At 29.5% G+C, this 23649-nt stretch overlaps 2 protein-coding genes across 2 annotated transcripts; one reads left to right on the top strand and one right to left on the bottom strand.

The window, feature by feature from the left end:
- Nucleotides 1-5107: 5107 nt before the first annotated feature.
- LOC118034912 (protein TIFY 10b) lies at nucleotides 5108-6824 on the bottom strand. The gene is made up of 5 exons (XM_035040354.2): nucleotides 6531-6824; nucleotides 6212-6413; nucleotides 5839-6098; nucleotides 5673-5730; nucleotides 5108-5503 (listed from the first exon to the last, which is right to left on the bottom strand). Exons 1-5 carry the CDS (start codon nucleotides 6679-6681, stop codon nucleotides 5365-5367), a joined length of 810 nt encoding a protein of 269 aa, XP_034896245.1. The 5' UTR covers nucleotides 6682-6824; the 3' UTR covers nucleotides 5108-5364.
- An 11763-nt stretch (nucleotides 6825-18587) lies between these two features.
- On the top strand, nucleotides 18588-20786 carry LOC118034868 (pollen receptor-like kinase 3). The gene is made up of 2 exons (XM_035040301.1): nucleotides 18588-19947; nucleotides 20047-20786. The coding sequence occupies exons 1-2, from the start codon at nucleotides 18588-18590 to the stop codon at nucleotides 20784-20786; spliced, it is 2100 nt and encodes a 699-aa protein (XP_034896192.1).
- Nucleotides 20787-23649: the final 2863 nt, after the last annotated feature.

The following is a 23649-nucleotide window of genomic DNA, read 5'->3' on the forward strand; positions in this document are numbered from 1 at the left end:
AGATATGAATATTAACATGGAGAAAATAATAAAACAATAACTTGGAATAATAACAAGTCTGATACTATAAAATGCCTTAATATATGGTAAATATTCATCTTAAATGCAGGCCTATCACATAAATGAAAGGATTGATTGATGAGTTCAAGTATTGAAATTGAAAGGACAAAGAGAGGGCCAAACTTAGAAAAGAGATGTTGGTGCAGTCCAAACTGGAACACTGTTCTGTAATTGGGTTATATCTCAAGTTCTAGATATCCAAATGATCTTAAATGTTTACACAGATTCCGTAAGACATAGGCCTACAACATTCATATGGAGGACAAGATCTAAGAAGGCCGTTATCAAGTCTAAATTATAGCAACAACGGAGAAGTCCGAATCTATCCTGCAGCCCAGACATTGTTCAGTGTTCAGCCTATATCTCGAGTTCTAGAAGTCCAAATGACCTTCATTTTTTTTTTTTCTGGAAAGCTAAGCCAATTTCCTAGAACTTTTATGTTTTCAAATGGACCCAGTTCTGATGCTAGCATTTTTGTTTTATTCAGACAAGAAGATAAGGATTTTCATCAAGTCAAGTTGGTCACCCACTCAACAATTAGTCATCAAATCAATAATTCTGAATTTTGGCCTATAAAAAAAGGCATTTGCTATACATTTAGGGGCTTGGTTGTTCAGATCAAAAACTTGTTCTTCCTCTCTCTCTTTATATTTTTTGTAATTCTTAAGTTTTGATTTCATTAATATCTTGTTTATGCTTTTCATTTCCTTTCCTTTCCTTAGTTAACTTGTATCTTATTTATGTTCTTGTTTTGTTTGTTTATGTTTCTCTTCTTCATTATGTTTAGCTAAGTTTATTATGTCAAGGTGAAAATGTTACACTAATGGTGTAAAAATAAGTATAGTGTAAACTCAATATGGACCTTAATGTTTAATATTAACATGTCTTATCTTTTTATCTTTACTAATTCTTAATACCTTGCTTGTTAAATGATTAATCTAGATTTGTGTTGTATAACACTTGGTACAACAAATGTTTGGCACTCTCATAGCCTAACCGTATGGTATTATCTACACCTGTGCTATAAAAGGAACTTGATTTGTTGTTAACATAAGTTAGCATCATGAATTTCTAACAATATTTAAAAGTTTAGTGTTACATAAATAAGATAATTAATATGATCATGTTAATAATTTATAATGAGCTATTAATGACAAATCATCCGATTGGAACCTCATTTATCTGTGGTTTCCAATTGAGTAATAAGAGTTTATACTATACTTGTTTGAAATACCATTAATGAATCTTCTAACCTTGACACTTGTTTTTATCATTGTTTAATTCTCACATTGATCTTTCATCTTAAAATTCTCATCAACTTCTTCCTCTTTATTATTATTATTATTATTATTTACATTCTTGTTATATTTTATGTAAGTTAAGTATGCTCTGTGTTTGATCAAGGATCCTGACATTGTTGGTCTTGCCTTGTTAATTTGCATCGGAAATCTATTTATATTATATAATATATCTCTTTGATCTTTTCATAAAATCAGTATATAGGCTGAAAACCTGTGACCCGATCTTTTAGATCATTCTCAGGTATAACAACGTCATGTATTGAGTATACTACTACTACTACTACTACTACTACTACTACTACTACTATTAATATTATTATTACTATTACTATTATTGTTGTTGTATTGTTATTTATAATTTATACAATTAATCTCTCTGTGGTTCGACCCCGGTCTTGCCGGGTTATTTATTACTTCGACACTCATGCACTTGGGAGAGACATCAATCTTTTGGTCGTGTCAATTATCCTCCTTCAATTCTTCTATAGTTTTTATTCTTATCTCAAGCTTTTCTTTAACGGGTATTATATGGTCCACAAACAAAGTATTCTTCCTCTTTATACATGTTAAAGTGCACATTTTAGAGATCAATTGGCTTCCCCTAATGATATCCATTCCTTTATTTTGAGGGAAGTTTATGGCCACATACCTATTATGGATCACTGTATTGATCTTGTGAATAAAAGACCTAGCAAGGATAACATTATAAGAGAGATTCATCTTAATCACCATTAATGAAAGTTAAATCATGTGACATATTAGGCATGTTTCAATGGTCACTAAAAGGTTTAAAACATCATTTACTAGCACTCATTTTTCTTCAATTCTTATAATAGAGATCTTTATAAAAGTTAATTATAACTATGTTTATACTTATCTATGTCATTATATCTTTTAAGAGGATGTTCACAACACTTTTATCATCAACTAGTACCTTATACACGTTGTAATTGGACAAGATTATGAAGATTACCAGGCATCTTTATGAGGAAAAGCTTCACCTTCTCTATTATTATGAGTGAATACAATAAGATTATGCCAAAGGTTCTAAACTCTTTACAATAACATTTACTTCATTAATCCTTTATATTCCACTAAAATCTTTTACAATTGAATTTCCTTTTAAAATCATGTTGATTTCTAGTAGAGTCTTATAAGAGCCTCATATTCTCATTCTTACTTATCTGGTTGTCTTTTTACAAATTATTAAATATATTTTTTAGCTATAAGTCTTTATATTTTTCTAGAGCAAATCATTATCATGTGTCATGACCCTTATCCTTATGGAATAAGCAATATTTTTATTGGTTATGCTTTCCTACATCTCCATTTATTGATAATGGATATTAGACATAACCTTTTTCCTTTAATTATAATCATCACCTTAGCTCTAGTTTTATTCAATAGAGTCATCATCAATTTTGGGTATACCAGCTTGTTTCGTGTGGGTACTCTGAGATTACCTTTAAATGATAGGGTATTTTAAGGGAGACATTTATTATCGTGTTTTGGAGATATTTCCTTTTATATGTGAAAACAAAGATGCTTTTGTTGTGATAAGCTTACTTTTTTTATATTCAGATATGACTTTTCATGACTTGTTTTATATTGAGAAGACTTTTATCAAGTGGTGCATAAAGACATTCTTACATGGAGTAATTGTGTACGCCACTAATAAGGCATATGTAGCCACTAGTTCTAATAGGGTTTTCACATTTAACATCTCTTTATTAAATCTTTTCAAGCAAGCTTTTAGGCTTTCTCCCTCAAGTTTCATAATGGTGAAGAGTTCGATTAAAAGTTTTTTTAGCAAAAATGCTCATACTAAAATTAACGATCAATTTACTATACAAGTTTGAAAAAATAGATATTGAACTGGGCTTTAAGCTATGATATCAAGCTCATGTAGATTTTTAAAAAGTGATAGAAAATATTTTACACATGGTGTTGGTATCTTGAATCACCAATTTCAAACTACTTCTAATATTCTAAGCATGTCTTTTAGGGTTAGACAAACCATTATAGTGGTCCAAGTTCATCTTGGCTACTATAAAGATTTTAAGAAGATGAGTATTCAAAATGTTTTCACATGGTATTAAATCTCTTATTTGAATTGAGTCCTTTTGCCTTTTTTATGTGTATAACCATTTAGGTATGGAGTGTTAGAATGAGACTCAATGGAAGAACAAGGTCGATGGCGAAGGCTATAGCCCTAGACCTTGCATTTTGATATACATATATCATATCTCAAGGGTCTTACATAAGAAGGATCTTTGTGATAACATTATCTACTCCTTACAAGGATTATGATATGTTATTTACTATTTTTTACTTTTTTCTAGGCAATCTCTTCTAGGAATTAGAACTGTTATTGTACAAGAGGTGCAACTAATATAGCAAGTGGAGGAGCATGTAGTTGTATAGCAACCTACATATTTTATAGATAGGCATAGAGAGACCTGAGCTATTGGTGGCTAGCTAGCACAACCTCTATGAGTGCTTGTTAAGCTACTTGTTGTAGGTCTATTGAAGTTACTAAGGATGGTGTCAAGTCGGTAACTCTTTCTCCTAGTATTTTAATGTTATATGCCATGAAAACTTTATGATCAAGTTATAAACGAGTGATTAACAGGAAATAAACAAGGTTTTTGTTTAGTTTTTCACAAACAATGCCACTAATGAAGCTAAAAAAACTTCACTGGATCTGGGCTTTCATCGTGGACAATAATAGGATGGATGGTGGGTGTTATCTGCGAAATAACCCTTTGATGTTTAAGTTAGTTTAAGGTTTTTTAAGTCGCTATTATGTAAGAGAAATAGATAGAGAGATAAATATTATTCAAAGAATGAAAAATTATTTCTTCTAGACCAATAGTTTGATCTGTTCATGGAAGGAAGAATCTCATAAGTTTTTCTATAACTTTTTCAATAATGCCTGAATTCTTTTCATCTCAAAAGTCACCTGATTTAAAAAAAAAAAAACATTAAGGTTTTATTCTTATTTATTTTGGGTAATCAAAGTTGTTAGTGGGGGAAGTCCGTCAACTTTTGGTTTTTTAAATTCTCTATAAAAATTGGCTGAAGAAGAGTGTTTAATGTTGGTTAATTATGCATTGTTTTGATAAATTTTGTTCTTCACCTGTTTTTCAACATTGCTCTTTTGGTTTTAAATCTTTGTGTACTCTTTAAATTTCCTTATAATTTAGAACTTAGGTTCATTCCTTGTAGAAGAATAATTGAGTACAATTTCCTTGATTCGTTGGACCTTGTTTAGAAGTGTCCTAAAACAAGATGGTTTTGTTGGAATCCTATGAAATTTATTGAAGTCATGTTTTACTAAGTGAGAAGCAATAAAACTTTAAGAGTAAAAAATTGGTCATTATCAACAAACATAACTTAACTAATTTTAAAGTGCTCCAACAAGTAAATTAATTTATTTGATTTTGCTTTAATTTATATAAAGATATATTATATGATTAGCATGTATGTCATGACCTTGTTTTGATATCAATTGGAAGTTTGATATATGCTTAGTGTACATTGTTAGAATCTCTATATATAATTTTTTTTTTTTGTTATGATTCCAAATTGCTATATTCTAATTATATTATATTTTTATAAACTAAATACATTTTCCTCACTTGTACAATTTTATTTGTGAATCTTGGACAATATTTCCCTCCAAACCTAAGAGGATGCACTGGATCCCAAGCAAAAATCAATAGAGTACGTTAAAAAGAAAGAAAGAAAGAACAGAAACGTTCCAATTAGCTTGAAAGCCTTCAGCATTATTCACATGATGAATATATATGATTATAAATGATGAATATATACAAGAGATTAATTGCAAAATTTTGTGCGTGAACGGGCACAAGGCACAAATTAAACTGACCTAGCTACAACAATATGTAAGAAAATATAATATAACGATCTTAATTAAACTGAACTAATCATGCCAAGCTACACCGAATGGCGAGCTAATTTATCACCAGCTAGCTAGAAGCTACAACTTAAGCTCTAGCTGCTTTGATGATTGGCCTTCGTTTAGGGCAAGCAACGGGTTACTGCCTTCTTCGGGTCTTGAAGAACTGGGAAGATCATGAGTTGGGTTGTGTATTTGATACGGTGCTCTTGCCGAAACCCTGAAAAATAATCCAAGAAGATTTATATTCGATAACTAGCATTTAATCATTTATAAAGTGATAAGAAGATTTAGATTCGTTAATTATTTATAAAGTGACTGATTGTTTTTGAAAGTGTTTTACTTTAAATACATTAAAATATATATTTTTAATTTTAACATTTTAGTACCTTTCTTTCCTCTTGGAAAAGAACCGATGAAGGGATGCTCTTGTAGCATGTGGTACATCTGTAAGAAAAAAGAAAGGGTTATTGCAAGGATATAAATTCACTAATTAAACACTATTAACAACTTAATCTATTAGAACGATATTTACATTAGAAAACAATTGTTTACCTGAACCGTAGGGCGCTTCAGATTGTAAATGCAGTCTTTGTTGGGCATTATTGGAATCAAGAGCAGCAACAGAATTGGCGGAGTTAACTTTTATTATTGAAGGATCAGAGGGAAACCCATTAGGGCTGATAGAGCTTCCCTTGGTGGCCAAAGCCATGATCTCCTTCGCCTTATCAGCCGGAATGTCATTAAACACGGTCAGTTTTCCAGCATAAAATATAGTCATTTGGGCAGTTCCGGGATCCATTGTAGATGATTTCCTAATGTCATAAAAACAACATAAGAATCTAGCACATGAAAAGTAAAGTTGAATAATAAAATCGGGAACCAGAGTTTTCTGCCTATATACATATGAATGTATGCATGTCGATACCTCAAGTGATTACCAGCCTTGTTGATGGCGTCTTCCGTGTAATTTGAAGGACTGAAACCCACAAACTGAGGAAAGAAATCCATGGATTTCATCATGTTTGAAGATGCCACAGGCTTTTGTCTGAAGGTGATATGCTCAGATGAATTTTCCATGTTGGTGAGTAGATTCAATGTTGTTGCTGGCGAACCAGACGTCTCAGGACCTAAAAACAACATCAAACAGAAAAAAGATAAGAAACACACAAACACACACACACGTCTCTGTATAAATCTGCGTTTGAAGAAAAGAAAAGAAAAAAACGACAGAATTTTAAGGGTACCTTTAACTTCAGGAGCCTTTCCATTTATTCCAAGGCTGATGTCTCCAAAGCTCCCTTTCTCCTTCAAGTACTGGCTCAAAAGATTGCATTTTTTAGCAAAGCTCGATATCTGGTCAGGTGACTTGCAGGAATTCTGTGCCAAATTCGCCATGGATGATGAGAATATCGAACAGATGGGATGCTGTTTAAGGGAAACAATTCCTGTATCTGGTGGAGGGGGTCGGGCAGGAGGAATATAAGGAGGGCGTTAGGTTCATAAGCATGTTCTTTGAACCTGATTAGCCATGAGTTGTCATTGTTCTACTATCTTTGAATTTTAAACTGATCCATTGTTCTTTCGTTTTTCAAGCACGTTTTTCAGCACGAGAAAAAAAAGGTTGAGGATAAGAACGAGTCAAGAAAACGAAAGTAGACGCCAGGAATACTTGCCCGAGTTACTCGTGATTTTACCGAATTTACCATAATGGCCTCCCATGCTTTTAGATGTACGTGTCAAGCTACCCCGTGCTGCATCAAAAGTTTTTTAACTCAAAAATAGAAGATGTTATATATATATATATATATATATATAGAATTTTTAATTGTAAATTAAAAAGTTAAATGTATATTTAATCAAATAAATAATGAATCATATGTATCAATAAATTTTAAAAAGAACTAAAGAGTGAGTCATGAAACTAAAAGACAAACACATATTAAAATATCTAATCTCTAATTTTTTTTTAATTATTTGATCATATAATAAAATATTGTTTGGTAAGGAAAATAATAATTCAGATTCCATTCACAAAAATAATTTATTTTCTTATTAATATATTTTCTTAACAAAAAATGAAGTTTTTTGAGCTTTGTTGTTTATTCAAAAAAATAAAAGCAGTTACAATAAATATATATATAATATATAATAAAATAAATGATTTTAAATAAGGATTAAAAGGTATCTAGTTAATTAAAACTCATTTATCATATTATTACAACCTTTTATATATATTTTTTTACTCGGATAATTGATTTTTAAATAGTATCTCATTAAATCCATAATTTAATACAATTATGTTTTGATATTTTTGATACAAATATATTTAAAAACAAGAATAATATACTCTCCATTGCTATAGAAAAGTTTTTGGGATATTTTTTTAACTGATTATGCGATAATAAAACAAACTCACAAAAAAAAAATAGCAAATAAAATTATGAGGAAAATATATTTTTTTTTGCAAAAACTATATTTTGTCGGTTCATGTAATTTTTTTTTTGTAAATATTTTTTCTATAAGCTACATGGTTCATTGAATAAAATGTAAAAAAATCTAAAAGGAATTATTTATGAAAATTATAATGATTTAAACTTTATTTTTTAAGAAAATTCATGACCACAAACTTAAAAAAAGTCGGCATAATAGTTTCACATATAATAATAATGAAATGATTGCTTTATAATGCAACAATAATATTTGAAAATAAATGCTATGCTAAGCGATATTTAATTAAATATTGTCTTGAGTATAATTTTAATTAGTTTATTAAAAAAATTTCAATATATATCATTTTATTTCAAACAAAGTAATTTTCTGGTGTAATTATATTTTTTTATTAATCTATTTTTAAAAAATATATATATATCGTACTTTTGTGCTAGGTGTTTTATTTGATAAAAACAAAAGGCAAATAACATAAATATAAAAAAAAATTGGACGCTTTGAATTAAGAAAAAAAAAAAACAGAAAGGTAAGTCATCGCAGGGATGGCAGGAAGGTATACAAAGGGGTTCCAACCCGTGCGGTATAGAGAGAAAACAAACACCTTCCCCACTAGCAGAACCCCCAAGTACATGGGTGAGCTTGGGAGTCGAACGCAACTGAGGAGACTCTGTCTCCCCAGCCGCTGGGCTGGGACCTCCCGCTCCGTGCTTGAGTTTTCTGTTTGGCGGCAGGTTAGTCAAGTTCTCCTGCTGCTTATTTGGCCCTGCGCTGATTCTGGAGCTTCTTCTTATAGTCTAAGGTTATTATTAAATAATAATCAAAAGAAATGGCTGGGCGAGAACAAGAAGCGTTCGCCAACTTTGATAGGTATAGCATTGCAAGCAAATAGAGCAGAGAGCGTCACCCTTTGTTTCTATTAATTTTTTGGAATATTTGTCAGTAGATTATATATTTTTATAAACAAAGCTTATCATAATTATAAAATCAAGTTTTAATGAAATAAATTTTTGATAATTTTAACATAAATATATTTAAAAATATAAGAGTTAGAAATTGCTTGCCTGATGTCATGAAGAACATTTTAGTCTACTTTTTTTTATTATTATTATCTAAATACGTGATAAGAAAAAGACATCTAGTGGAAAGCCAACAAAAAAGAATTAAAAGAAAAAAAAAAAACAAATCTTAAAGGAATGTACAAAAACAACATTAGCTAATATTCATGAAAACAAACAGCTATAATTTAATTCGGAAACTAAGTAAAAATAGAAGGATATTTAATAAAAATTAATTAAATTTTTTAATAAATTCTATTAAAATGAGAGAAATTAAACCACATATACTAAACACAAAAGAACAAGTGTTTAGTTGGGTGGCCTAGTGCGCATAGCCCATAACAAAAGAAGATAGACACATATGACCATGCAAAGCTAGACCTTATGCGTTGAATTTTTTTTTTTAAATAGACGAATGATATATCATCTATTTTTTAAATAAAAAAAAAAGTAGTGACATATTATTTGCATTGACAGATCGAGTCATCTATTAATATAGATTTTGCCCAACATCCCATGTTTTTAGGATCTAAAATCTAATTTTTAATATATTTTTACTTGAGAACACTTAATAAACACTCTAGAAATCTCAATATACTAATTTCTGATCTCAAAACATCCCTGAATTAGTTTTAAAAAAAAACCATAAAATTATAACAAAAATGTATTTTTTTAACTTAAATTTTTTTTTTAGTGATATAAAGTTCAAAAATATCTCAATAACAATACCCTTATAAAGAAAAACACATTGACACTAAAATTAGCTTTTTAACTCCTAAAATTTGACTAAATAATATTTTTCTCAACCATTCATTATTTTTTATCAATTGTTTCTCTCTCCTAACAGCATAGAAGAACTAAACACAAAACAAATGAAATGTAGGATATAAAACTCAAAACCTCAACAAATACAGATAAAAAAAAAATTAAGGATTAAAATTTTAATTTTTTGACTCATAGACAATAAAAAAAGGCTACGTTTTTTGTTTTAGTATCAAATTTAATCCTTATAATTTTAATATTTTTAATTAACAAAATTGAATTTTATTTTTTCAAATTAAGTATCAAATTAATGTCAAATCATTTTATTAACATCGTTAAAACCTCATATCAAGCTAATTGAAGAAATTATGACGCAATCAAAGCACAATAAGCTACAAATGTTTATGAGCTCAATTATTTTATTAAAAAAATTAATTGAAATGTTGCATGGTCTAAGTGATTAGTATTTAAAAGTGCATATTTATTAAGGTTTTATATTATCATTTTACACTTAAAGTATCAATAACTCCTTAACTAAAGCATGTTTTATAATAACAAGTCTAATACTATAAAATGCCCTAATATATGGTAAATATTCATCTTAAATGCAGGCCTATCACATAAATCAAAGGATTGATTGGTGAATTCAACTACTGAAATTTGTGAAGATAAAGAGAGGGTGAAACTTAGAAAAAAGATGTTGGTGCAATCCAAACTAGAATACTATTCGGTGTTTGGGTCATATCTCGAGTTCTAGATATCCAAATGACCTCAAATTTTTACACAGATTCAGTAAGACATAAGCCTACAACTTTCATGTTTTCATCAAGATCTAAGAAGGCTATCTTCAAGTCCAAAGTATAGCAACAACGGAGAAGTCCGAATCTGTCCTGCAGCCCGAATATTGTTCAGTGTTTGGCCCATATTTAGAGTTCTAGAAGTCCAAATGACCTCCATTTTTTTTTCTTGGAAAGCTGAGTCAATTTCCTACAACTTTCATGTTTTCAAGTGGACCCAATTCTGATGCTAGCATTTTCGTTTTATTCAGACAAGAAGATAAGGATTTTCACAAAGTCAAAAGTTGCCACCCACTCAACAATTAGTCATCAAATCAATAATTTCGAATTTTGGCCTATAAAAGGAGGCATTTGCTATGTATTTAGGGGTTTAGTTATTCAGATCAAGTTCATGCTCTTTATTTCTCTCTTTATATTTTTTTTGTAATTTTTAAGTTTTGCTTTCATTAATATCTTGTTTATGCTTTTCCTTTCCTTTCCTTTACCTAGTTAACTTGTATTTTCTTTATATTCTTGTTTTATTTATTTATGTTTCTTTTTTTTATTATTATGTTTAGCTAAGTTTATTATGTCAAGGTGAAAAGGTTACACTAATGATGTAAGAATAAGTATAGTGTAAACTCAACATGGACCTTAATGTTTAATATTAACATGTCTTATCTTTTTATCTTACTAATTCTTAATACCTTGCTTGTTAAATGGTTAATCTAGATTTGTGTTGTAGAACACTTGGTACAACAAATGCTTGGCACTCTCATAATCCAACCGTATTGTATTACCTACACCTGGGTTATGAAAAGAACTTGATTTGTTGGTAATATCAGTTAACATCATGAATTCCTGATAATATTTAAAAGTTTGGTATTATGTAAATAAGATAATTAATATGATCATGTTAATAATTTATAATGAGCTATTAATGAGAAATCATCCGATTGGAACCTTCTTTGTGTGTGGTTTCCAGTTGAATAATAAGAGTTTATACTATACTTGTTTGAAATATCATTAGTGGATCCTCTAACCTTGACATTTATTTTTATCATTGTTTAATCCTTACATTAATCTTCCATCTCAAAGTTCTTATTAATTTCTTCATCTTCTTTTATTATTATTATTATTATTATTATTATTATTATTTACTTTGTGTTTATATTATATAATATATCTCTTTGATCTTTTCATAAACTCAGTATATAGGCTGGAAACTTGTGACCCGATCTTTTAGATCATTCTCAGGTATAACAACGCCACGTACTGAGTATACTACTACTACTACTACTACTACTACTACTACTACTACTACTACTACTACTATTGTTGTTGTTGTTGTTGTTGTCTTGTTATTTATAATTTATACAATTAACCTCTTTGTGGTTCAATCCCGGTCTTGTCGGGTTATTTATTACTTTGACACTCCTGCACTTGGGAGAAGACATCAATTTTTTGGTCGTGTCACTAAATCACAACAACAATGTGAGAAATAATCTAGTATTAGCTATGATTATAGCTCGATCTCTAAACCAAATAAACCCTTAATTTTTTGGGTATTAATATTAAGATTAATATTCAATAAAATAAATATATAATTTGAGTGCATTGTGTTAATATAGAAGATGCATTCTCAAAATCATTTATTGAGGAGATTTATTGTTAATTCGCTTGCAAGCTGAGTAAAAATACTGTTGATTACTGAAAAAAAAAATTTATCTTATTATTGTCTTGATTTTATCTATTTATTTATATCTCCCTAATAGTGATCGTCTTTCTTTATTGGATTGAGTTAGATAATAAAAAAAATATTTAATTGTTTTTATAATTGAGCAATGCAAGTACATTTCTATTAATTACCAAATGTGAATCATCTATGTAAATTTAAATTTAACTTCATGAAAACAATCTTTAAACTTAATTTATATCTTTGTTTAATGATTTATGAGATATATCATTTTTTTTATGTGAAATTCTATTATGTTACCCCAAGTGATGAGAGTGCTATTCCCACACAAGAAATTATTCCCATTATTTACATACATTAAAATGCGCTTTTGTATAATTTTTATAAATTGATTAAGTTATTTTTTAAATTTAAAATATTGAGCTAAGAGGATTTTTTTTTTTTATCTATAATGAATATGAAATGATATTAAAATTAAAGTTGGTATAACTTTTATAAAATGATTTAAGTTATTTTTTATTAAAAAAATATATATGTTTGATTAGAAATAACTTTTAACTTGAATAAAACATTTGTTATGAAATTGAGTAAAAATTTCGATTCAATCAAAGCTAGAAATTTGAACTCTTAACTTTTAACTTATGAATTATAATTATAATTTATGCTATATTTTTTAAATAAATAACTGCTTCCATTAATTTTAATTTTAATTTATTTTATAATAATTTTAGTCATGAGTTATTTATAAGATGTAAATTTTGGATTTTAACTCAAAATAAAAAAATAATAATTTAAAAATCATATCAAAACGTACTCTAAATTCTAACCAATTTATGTAATTTCGGAAACTCGGTTGTCCTTTTGAGTAACTTCATCACAGACGGAGGTACTGTCTTCAATGTTAGGTTGGGTAGGGACAGTATTTTCTTCTGTACCGACTACCGACACGCGTGTAGGACCCATGTTGCCTTAAAAATTAATTAAAAGCGAAACCGCTGCTTATTTATTCACGTTTCTTTTTTTTTGTTTTTTATATAATAATAATAATCGGTTGACCTCGTTTATTATTTGTCTGGTTTCATAATCATGAGGACTTGGTAAACATTGAAGCCAAGTCATTCCAGTTTCCGGGGCAATTTGGTCATTTTCTCAATGTACGATCCACTTGTACATGGCATGTGTCAACATCTTATAAGGGCTCTTTAGCTGTTTAACGTACTTCGATGGTGGAAGATGCAAACGTGCGCTGGTGAATACAGTTCACGTTCCGCCCTTTTTCACGTGGCAACTGTCAATTTCTAAAGTTCGAAAATATAGGTTTTTAAAAAATTATAAATTATAATTTTTTTTAATAATTAAAATTCATAATTTATTATTACTAACTATTGTGCAGGAATGTGACACTCAATTATCAAATTAAGTTTATAGTTTTAAGTTTTACAATAATAATAATTGTAATAATAGTCATGATACTATTAATAATAATTATGATGCTAATAATAATAATAATAATAATTTTAATGTTAGTTATAATAAAAAAATAGTGGTGATAATAATAATAATAGTAGTTATTGTGGTTATAATAATATTGTTGCTGGTACCACTATTATAAATAATAATAATAATAATAATAATAATAATAATAAAATCATGAGAGGTATAACTCAATTGATCAGGTCTTGAGTTTGCTCCCTATATGTCATTAGTTTGAGTCCCACAAATCTCAGAGTCATTGGAAGCTTACACGGTCGTTAACTTTAAGGCCCATGAAATTAGTTAAGGTGTACGCATGCTAGCCCAAACACCCATGTTAATCAAATAATAATAATAATAATAATAATAATAATAATAATAATAATATGAGAAAGAAGAAGAAGAAGGAGAAGAGAAAGAAGGAGGAAGAGAGTACTAATGATGATAAAAATATTAATAATAATTGTTGTGATGATAATAATAATCATAATAGTAATATCAACAACAACAATAATAGTGATGATGATTGAGGTAATGGTTGTTAAAATAATAATATTATTATTAATATGAATAGTTGTGGTGGTGGTGGTGATAATGATAATAGTGATGATATTACTTATTAATAACTAGTCTTGGTACCCGCGCGATGTAGCGGGTCATTTTTTTTTTTTGTATAAAAATATTAAAAAAAACAAAAAATTTAAAAATCTTGGGTTTTTTTTGCAAGGCCATACCCAAGAATCTTGGGTTTGGCTGCAACGCCTGACCTAAAAGTAATATTTATAATATTAATAATAAAATTAAACTTGCATGATCCAAGTTTAAGTGAGCCTGATTGCAACACCGGACTCAAGAATATTGGATGTGGGTCTGGCTATAAGGTCGTGTCATAAAAGTGTGATAATTAAATAGATTAATTAAAAAAAAAACAAAGAAAAAAAATCAACAGGAAGGAAAAAAACTAACGAAGAAAAAGAAAAAAAAATAAATTAACTGGGTTAACCCTTTAAATCAGGTTATCCCGTAAAACCTGTGATTCGCGTAATGAAAGTTTGATAACTAAATAGAAAAAAAATGACGGGTTTACCCAGAATTAACTGGGTTAACCCATCAAACCAAGTTAGTCTGTGAAGCCCAGAATACGTATAATGAAAGTATGAAAGTCTGATAATTAAATAAAAAGAAAATTAACTTTAACAAACTAAACTAAATGAAGAAAATAACTCCTCAAATCAGGTCAACTCATCAAACTCGAGATCCGTATCATGAAAATCTGATAACTAAATAAAAAAAAAATTAACATTAACAAACTAAATCAAAGAAAAAAAAATTCATTAAAAAAAATTAAAAAGAAAAAAAAAAGCTAATATTGTAGTAATCCATAGTGTTTTTTTTTTTTTTTGAAAAAAGCTACAAAGCTAAGTTTTCAACCAGATCAATATAAAAAAAAATGACAAACACTATTTTTTTTTTAAAAAAAGTCAATTTTGGGTAAAATAAATGAAAAAAAAACATGTAAAAAAAAGGAAACGAAAGCGAAAAAAAAAAAACACGTGAGGAAAGTTACAGTGTTTTAAAGAAATAAACAAAAAAACTAAATTTTCAACCAGCTCAATAATAAAAAAATAAAATAAAATAAAATAATTCTGAAAAAAAAATGTAAAAATTGACAATTTTGAAAAAAAAGAAAAAAAAAAAGACATGTGGGGAAAGCTAAAGCTAGATTATCATTCAACTCAATATTGAAAAAATAAATTCGATAAATATAATTTTAAAAAAATATATATGGGGAAACACTGTAGCAAAACAAAAACTATGTAGGGGAAACACTGTAGCAATCCATATTATTTTAAAAAAAAAACTACAAAGCTAAATTCTCAACCAACTTAATATAAAAAAATAAAATCTAAAATGATCATTTTGGAAAAAAAGAATAAATAAATCATAAAAAGAAAAAAAAAAACAATGTATGAGAATATTATAGCAATCCACAATGTTTTAAAGAAAAAAACTACATAGTTAAATTTTTAACCAGCTTAATATTTAAAAAAAATTAGTAAAGATAATTTTGAAAAAAAAATTAAAAAAAAGTGAAAAAAACAAAGAAAGAAGTCAATTTTGGGTAAAAAAAAAAAACCAAAGCTGTTACAGTGAATTCTCCACATGTTTTAGAGTTATTTAATAGTAGTGATAGTGATTTTGATCCTCATTTTCTGAATTGCTATATTTTTAAATCATTTTGTATAATTATTTTTTTTTTCAATTTCATCCTTTAATATTTAATTTTTTGAGAATTGAACTTTATAATTTTTCTAGATTGGGTACTTGAAGTTTAATGACTCGGATTACAAGTTTGAAAAGTTAACACAACTTTTTAAAAAGAATTTATAAATTATAATTCTTTTTATTTTTAATTGGGTTATTCCAGTCACATAATTTGAATAGCAAGTTTGGTAGAATGTTCCATGTTGTCTTAGCCTTAATTAATATTTTTATATATCAATCATAAATAGTTTTTTATATTTTTTTTACCCATTTTTAATACTAAACTTTTTTTTTTCAATATTTCAGTACCTCAGAAAATCACGAGCAGATATACTAATTATTTATCTATATGGTATCCAATTAATGTCATAATTGGATGATAGTTAACTATTAGTACTGATTTAACCTATTTTACAAGCTTTGAATATCATTTTAAATACTAATTTTGAATAATTGAGACAAAAGTAAAATGATAAATTAAGCCTTAATTTTCTACAAGTGAAATACGAAACCTTTATATTTCTTGAGATTAAAAACAAATTTTTATAAAAAATTAAATTAAAAAAATTCCTATTATTTAAAGATATGGGGAAAAAATGTCATTTGATAGACAAATTACTGTTCTTGTGTTATCCTTTTTCCTTTTATTTTTTGTTGTTATATATTTTTGCTAATATTGTTTAGGACATATTAAAGAGGAAAAAGTGTTAATAATTATTTTAAGATTTTAATTTAAAAATATTATTTAAAGATACCTGAGTTATGCAAAGAATTCTAAGATATTAACATATTAAAAAAAATTGAATACTCAATTTTTCGAACTGTATATGGTGAAGTGCTAATATATTAGAAAAGATGAATACCTGATTTTTATAATTAGATATATTTTGTAATAAACAATTTATATTATACAAGGATTATTTTGATATTAAAAGCTTTATCTAACAATAATACCTGTGCAACTAATATCAATTTTAGTCAAATTGTACTATTAATTTGTTTAATTTTGATATTCTCAATCCAAAAAAAAATTAAAAAATCAAATATCCTATATAACATTACCATAATCAAGAAAAATGCTTAAAAACTCTAAGAAAAAGGAAAAATATCTAAAGCTTATAAAAAAAAACTTGAGATTATACACACATGTACAAACATATCATATTTCGATTAAAAGATATCCATATTGATTGAAAATTAGAATAAAAAAACTTTAATTGCAAGAATAGAATTCTATATCGCTTGCCCGTATGTTTTTCTTATTGACCCATAAAAATAGATGGTTTGGTACAACAATCCAACTATAATTAGTGATTTTATAATTATATAGATGGCTGGATTTGTCATAGACTTTACAAATATAATCATCCCCTCTAAAAGGCTATGTTTGAATACATTTTGGTAGTGTTTGGGAATATGTTTGAAACCGTGTTTTTTTATTATATATATAGATTATTTTGATATGCTGATGTAAAAAAAAAAAAATTATTTTAATGCATTTCTGAGAAAAAAATTATTTTGAAAAGTAATCTTTACCACGCTTTTAAACATCATATTCATTTTCATGACTTTTAAAAGCCATAAAAGCACTTCTTTTGACTGCTACAAAGTTTCATTTTCTTTTTAATTAGTCTTGCCAAATAAAAAAAAAAAAGTAGTCTAGCCTTGAATTTTTTTAGCGCAGTAAAAAAAGATAAAATAACATAATTCATAAAATAATTAGAAAAATAATACAGTTGAATGAGTTGTAAGCCTTATCTCCGACTCACATATCGCATATGAGCCATCTGATTTCAAACGAATTATAACCCCATATCTAATTTCTTCTCATTTCTCTCTCTCTCTCTCTCTCTCTCTCTTCACGGGCACCACCTATGTAATATAAATAAATTTTATCTAAATTAACAACTAATTTTAGAAAATATATTTGAATTGTTATAACAATGGTAATGATTGTGGTAGAAAAAAGCGCATTATAATTTCATAATATTAAAGTCTAGATTATTTGAATTGGCATCTAATGATGTAGTTAACATATGTAGCATATTCATCATATAATTGAACAAACTTAAATTTCAAAATTAAATTGCAAAATTAAAATTTCTATGATAAGAATAAAGACTTCTTTCTCTTTTAATGTTCTCTTATTTTTGTAAGATGGAGATGAGATTTCTTACAGCAACGACAAAAAAATTATTTCAATTCTCTAATCATACTTATAAATATATGAGAAAACCTAAAAAATGCTCCTAATTATTGAATTGGTTCCCTCAAATATGTTTTTGTATCGATTTTATACCAAACAACTTTTATTTATCAATTGGGATATTCTATTACAATTGCTATATACAAATGTTAAGTTTCATATAAAACATTTCATTTATTACAACATAATAGTACAATTTGGATAGAATGGAAAGATTTAATTAAGAATTTCTTAAATCTTGTGGACAAATTTGATATAAAAAATAACGATTTTAAGATATTTTTTCTTTATTTTCAATTTAATATAGTTCTTAATAATTAAAACTTATATTTCATTTTTTTGATTAAATATAAGAATTTATTTGTTTTTTTTTAATTAAGATTTATTTTTTCTATATAATTAGTATATGAGATTCTAGTCTTCAATAATTCCATGCCTCTCTCCCAATTCTAAGCCTCACAAAAAGAGAAAAAAAAGAAAAAAAAAATGGGGGGTAAAAATGAAGAGACCACAAGAAAAGAAGGCAAATAACCGAAAAACATGGAAATTCAACAAATCCCCACAAAAAATCACACGGGAAATTGCAGTGCAAAAACTTGTCAAGCTCTTTTGCCAAAGTAATGGAATTAGATTGGCATTTCCATCCATTTCTTTTTCTCTTCATCATTTTCACCCTCCATTCTTCGTTAACATGTTCTGTTTCTGATTCTGAAGCTTTGCTCAGGCTTAAAAAATCATTTACTAACGCCAGTGCTCTTAGCTCTTGGATCTCAGGCTCTGTCCCTTGCAATAGACAAACTCACTGGAACGGACTTCTTTGTTTCAATGGCATTGTCACGGGTCTTCAGCTCGAAAACATGGGCTTATCAGGAACCATTGACGTTGATGCATTGGCTACTATACAGGGAATCAGGAGCCTAAGCTTTGCTCGTAATTCTTTTACAGGTGCCATTCCTGAACTCAATCGTTTAGGCAATTTAAAGGCTATATACTTGAGAGGGAACCAGTTTTCTGGCGAGATTCCCTCGGATTTCTTCTCGAAGATGAAGTCTCTGAAGAAAGTTTGGCTCTCCGATAACAAGTTTACTGGAGGAATTCCACCATCACTGGCTGAGTTGCCTCGGCTTAGCGAATTACATCTCGAGAACAATCAGTTTAGTGGGACTATTCCATCTATTGATCAACCAACATTGATGTCATTTAATGTGTCAAACAATATGCTGGAAGGGGAAATCCCACCGAATTTAGCAATATTCAATTATAGTTCCTTCGATGGAAATGATCATCTCTGTGGAGACAGAGTTGGCAGAGGGTGTGAAAACACAATGCAGACATCATCAGAATCACCAGCCGGTGTTGGTTTGGATGCTGATATGATGGTTAGCAAAGACAGAGGTCATAACAACAATAATGTTACAAAGACAGTCGCGGGGGCCGTAACTCTGGCTGTGTTGCTTCTTTCCATAACAGCAATGATAATCTTTAGAATGAGGCGAAGGGACAAGGATTTTGATGTAATTGAAAATAGAAGTAATGGTAATGCAGCAGCAGCAGCAGCACCTGAGGTGCAAGTTTCGTTGTCGAATCGACCAAAGGGAGTGGATGCTATCAAAAAGATGGGATCAAACCGTAAAGGGTCTATTAACGGAAGGGGTGGTGTAGGAGAATTAGTTATTGTGAACAATGAAAAAGGTGTATTTGGGTTGCCAGATTTGATGAAAGCTTCTGCAGAAGTGCTTGGAAATGGAGGAATGGGGTCTCTGTACAAGGCGCAGATGGCTAACGGTGTCATGGTGGTGGTCAAGAGAACGAGAGAGATGAATACATTGTCCAAAGATCAATTTGATGCAGAAATCAGAAAGCTAGGAAGACTGAATCATACCAATATTCTGACACCACTGGCTTTTCTTTATCGGCCGGATGAGAAGCTGTTGGTATATGAATACATGCCTAAAGGCAGTCTGCTTTATTTGTTGCATGGTATGATGTCATTTTCCAACGTTTTCTCTTACAAAGGTTCGTCTCATGTTTGGTTTTTCTCAGCAATCTTGTATCTTGCTTAACATCATATTTCTTCAGGTGATCGAGGAACATCGCATGCTGAACTCAATTGGTTTGTCCGTCTCAAGATTGTTCAAGGAATCGCCAGGGGATTGGGCTATCTTCATACAAAACTTGCTTCCTCTCCCTTGCCTCATGGCAATCTCAAATCAAGCAATGTCTTTCTTAGCAATGATAACGAGCCATTGCTTTCAGAATTTGGACATGGTCCCCTGGTCAGCCCTCCAATGTTGGCTCAAGCATTGTTTGGGTATAAAGCCCCAGAAGCAGCGCAATATGGTGTATCACCTATGTGCGACGTGTACTGTCTAGGGATCATCGTACTTGAAATCCTTACAGGAAAATTTCCTTCTCAGTACCTCAACAAGGCCAAGGGAGGGACTGATGTAGTCCAATGGATGGAATCAGCAGTTTCCGATGGCAGAGAAACTGATTTGCTTGATCCTGAAATTGCAAGCTCAACAAATTCACTTGGTCAGATGAGGCAGCTCTTGGGTATTGGGGCTGCTTGTGTCAAAAGAAATCCTCAGCAACGGTTAGACATCACAGATGCTATTCAAATGATACAGGGCATAAAATTGGAAGACAGTAACCATGAGGGCAGGACAATGCAAGTCTTACCATCACTTCGAGATGGTTATGCAGATGCACCACAGACCAGTGTGTCTGATATTCAAGAAGTTGATGGGGAGAGCCCTTGGAGGAGACATGGATCAGGTAGCTTTATGGATCATTTTTCTTTTCCGGCTCCTATTTAGATACTCTTCAGCAATGACACATCAAATTCTGCTTAAAGGAACTCTTCAAAAGAAGGGAAATTAGGTCCAATCCAACTTAGAACAGTGAGTTTCAGTAGCATCTGCAATGATGACTGAGCAACATTTTCGAGGTTCCGGCACAACAAGAAAATGTGAAAGTGGAGTTACAATGCACATGCACTAGACCTGTAACTTAATCACATAGTGTTAGAACCTTTTCCCTTTTCCTTACTTTATTTTTCTGGACAGAGAGTTTTTCTCTGAACTTTCAAACTTGCTCCTAGATTTTTGTGATCATGCTCTACATTTTTCTTGTAATGCTTCACTTCAAGAAACTAATTTTAATAGCTTGTAGACCAAGCATGATCATTTCAGTTTCTAAAAATTCTGCAACATACAAGTTTCAATTACAAGCCCCAACTCTGTGCAACCTGTGCATCAGGATTAATTTTGCACCAGAAACATCACAGAAGCGGAAAGGGGAAGCTTTCACCACCTAAAATAGCTTAACAATTTGTTCAACTTCTATGTACACAATGAGGTGGAGCTTCCATTAAGTAAATGCTTCCAGACTTCTGCATTCACAAACACTAACAAAAAGCTTCCATGACTACTGCTCCAGAATATTGACCGATCTTAGTTTCCTTTGTAAATCTGAGTGTTCATTTCAGCTTCGACAAAACATTTCTCGAAGCTTATACTCTCCCCTTCTCTTCTTGTTCCTTGGTAGATGGAGCTGAAGCAAGTGTCTTCGCCTCGATGTTGCTGAAATGATTAACCAAATCAGCTGGCTCCTCAGATCAAGGTGAAGTCATATAAAAGCCAAAACATTGTTAATTTCTGAGGGAATTAAGCAATAAAGACCCCATCGGGACTCCCCAACCAGAAATATTTTTTTGTTAAATCATTGATTAAGGCCGAATTAATCATGCATTTTGAGATGCACCTCGAGAATCCCATTGAGACTCCCGAGTTACAACTCATATACAGATTAAAAACACATGTTAGTCAACCCTTCTGTACCTCACAGATAGCTCACCACAGCTGGAGAAATCAGCACCATGAACATTAAAAAATGATTCAGATATAATTAGCGAAACCAAGACCTTTTTTATATGTGACCCTGCAGCAGTGCCACTCGTGCACCAAATTATTTAGTAATAATTAATAATCATTTACTAACGTCGTTAATTAATAATAATTTATTAGCAAGCACTTGAAACCATATTTGCAGAATCAGAAAATTCATTAAGAGAGAGAGAGAGAGAGAGAGAGAGAATGTACTGCTATTGCTGCCTGTCATCTGCACTTGGTTCTATACATCTTCAATTGTTTTGATTTAATTTGTTTTATTTAAATCATAAACGTAAGTGCGAGCATGAATGCACGTGAATGTCGGCCTATTTTGGCAGTAGATTAATTGACTTAATTAATTATTTATCATTTAGTTTCATAAATTAATTACTCTAAGTCTGTTCTGTGGCTGAAAGCATATGCTAATTATTTGCCTTTCATAGTACTTGAGAGAGGAAGCCAGAGCCAGCACAGTAAGCTCTTGTTTCTCTGCAAAACAGCTGTGCTCACAATTTCTCATTCATGTTGATTTGGTTTTTGTCTTTTATGATATGATTATTGATTAGCCAATTAATCACAATAATATCATATATTAAGAAAAACTATAAGATAATGGACGGTTGCATTGCAGTTATGAACAGTGCTCAAAACAAAGTCTTTTGGCTAAAATGCTGTAGTTTTTTTTTAAAAGTGATGTTTTTGAAAATTTGAATTTGATTTGGTAATCAGTGTTTCATACCAAATTATTAAATCCAAATAAGCTCATAACTCAATTCAAGACATTGTAATTCTTTTTTAAAATCAATTCGAGTTTCAACTAAGTAATTCTAGTTTGATCAAATCAATTTTCATATAATTTTTTTAAACCCAATACAGGTTAATTGAGTTTTGAATTGACTCGGGCTGAGCAAAATTTAATAACACTAGTTTTAAATGTGTTGTTAAATGTGTATAATATGTTCATTTGTATTAAAATGTGGTTAGAAAGAGGAGAGATAATCCAATTTTCTTTTAGTTTTTAGAATTGATTAAAACATGTTTTGAGGTTTAAAAATATTTTTTTTAATGTTATCTGATTTTAAAATATTAAAGGTAAAAATAATATGCAAATTAGGATTCAAAATCACCCTTTTATTTATCAAAAGTTGCACACAACAATATATTTTTTAAAATTGTAAATAACATGTCATTTATTTATTTTTTTAAAGAATATTTAGATTCGATGCGTGTAGGCTGTAGCCCAAGCACTTGAGCTTGTTGCCTCCAGGCAGTACCTGATCAATTTCTTTTTATATATAATTTTTTTATGTGTTTATTTTTCCATTGAAATAGTTTCCTCTCATAATTAATGATTATTTCGTGAGTTTTTTTTAATGAATTCATTAATTACATGAAAATCAAACATATTCATATGAATCATATGATATATTTAAACTCGAATGCAAAATAAATACATGATGTTGAAACATAATAAATTGAAAAACGTTCACAATTAATATGGATTGATTTTAATCTCATATACTTAAATTTATTAATTAATTAAAATACTTAAATAAATCTTATAGACTACATCATGAGCGCGCCGGCATTGCAGAGTACAATTCCCAATCAATGTGTTGCAGAGGAGAAATAAATGAGGGCCCATCTAGGTTATTATGAGATTGAGATCATGGAATTCTCACCCAAAACTGATGATGTCCAAGGAGCCCACTCAAATCATTTCGTGTAGGCATGGGGCTTCGACTTCCCCTTTAACTTTCTAGACATGTCTAGTCTCACAGATAAATAC

Source organism: Populus alba, chromosome 1 (assembly GCF_005239225.2).
Source record: "Populus alba chromosome 1, ASM523922v2, whole genome shotgun sequence".
NCBI classification, from domain to species: Eukaryota; Viridiplantae; Streptophyta; class Magnoliopsida; order Malpighiales; family Salicaceae; genus Populus; species Populus alba.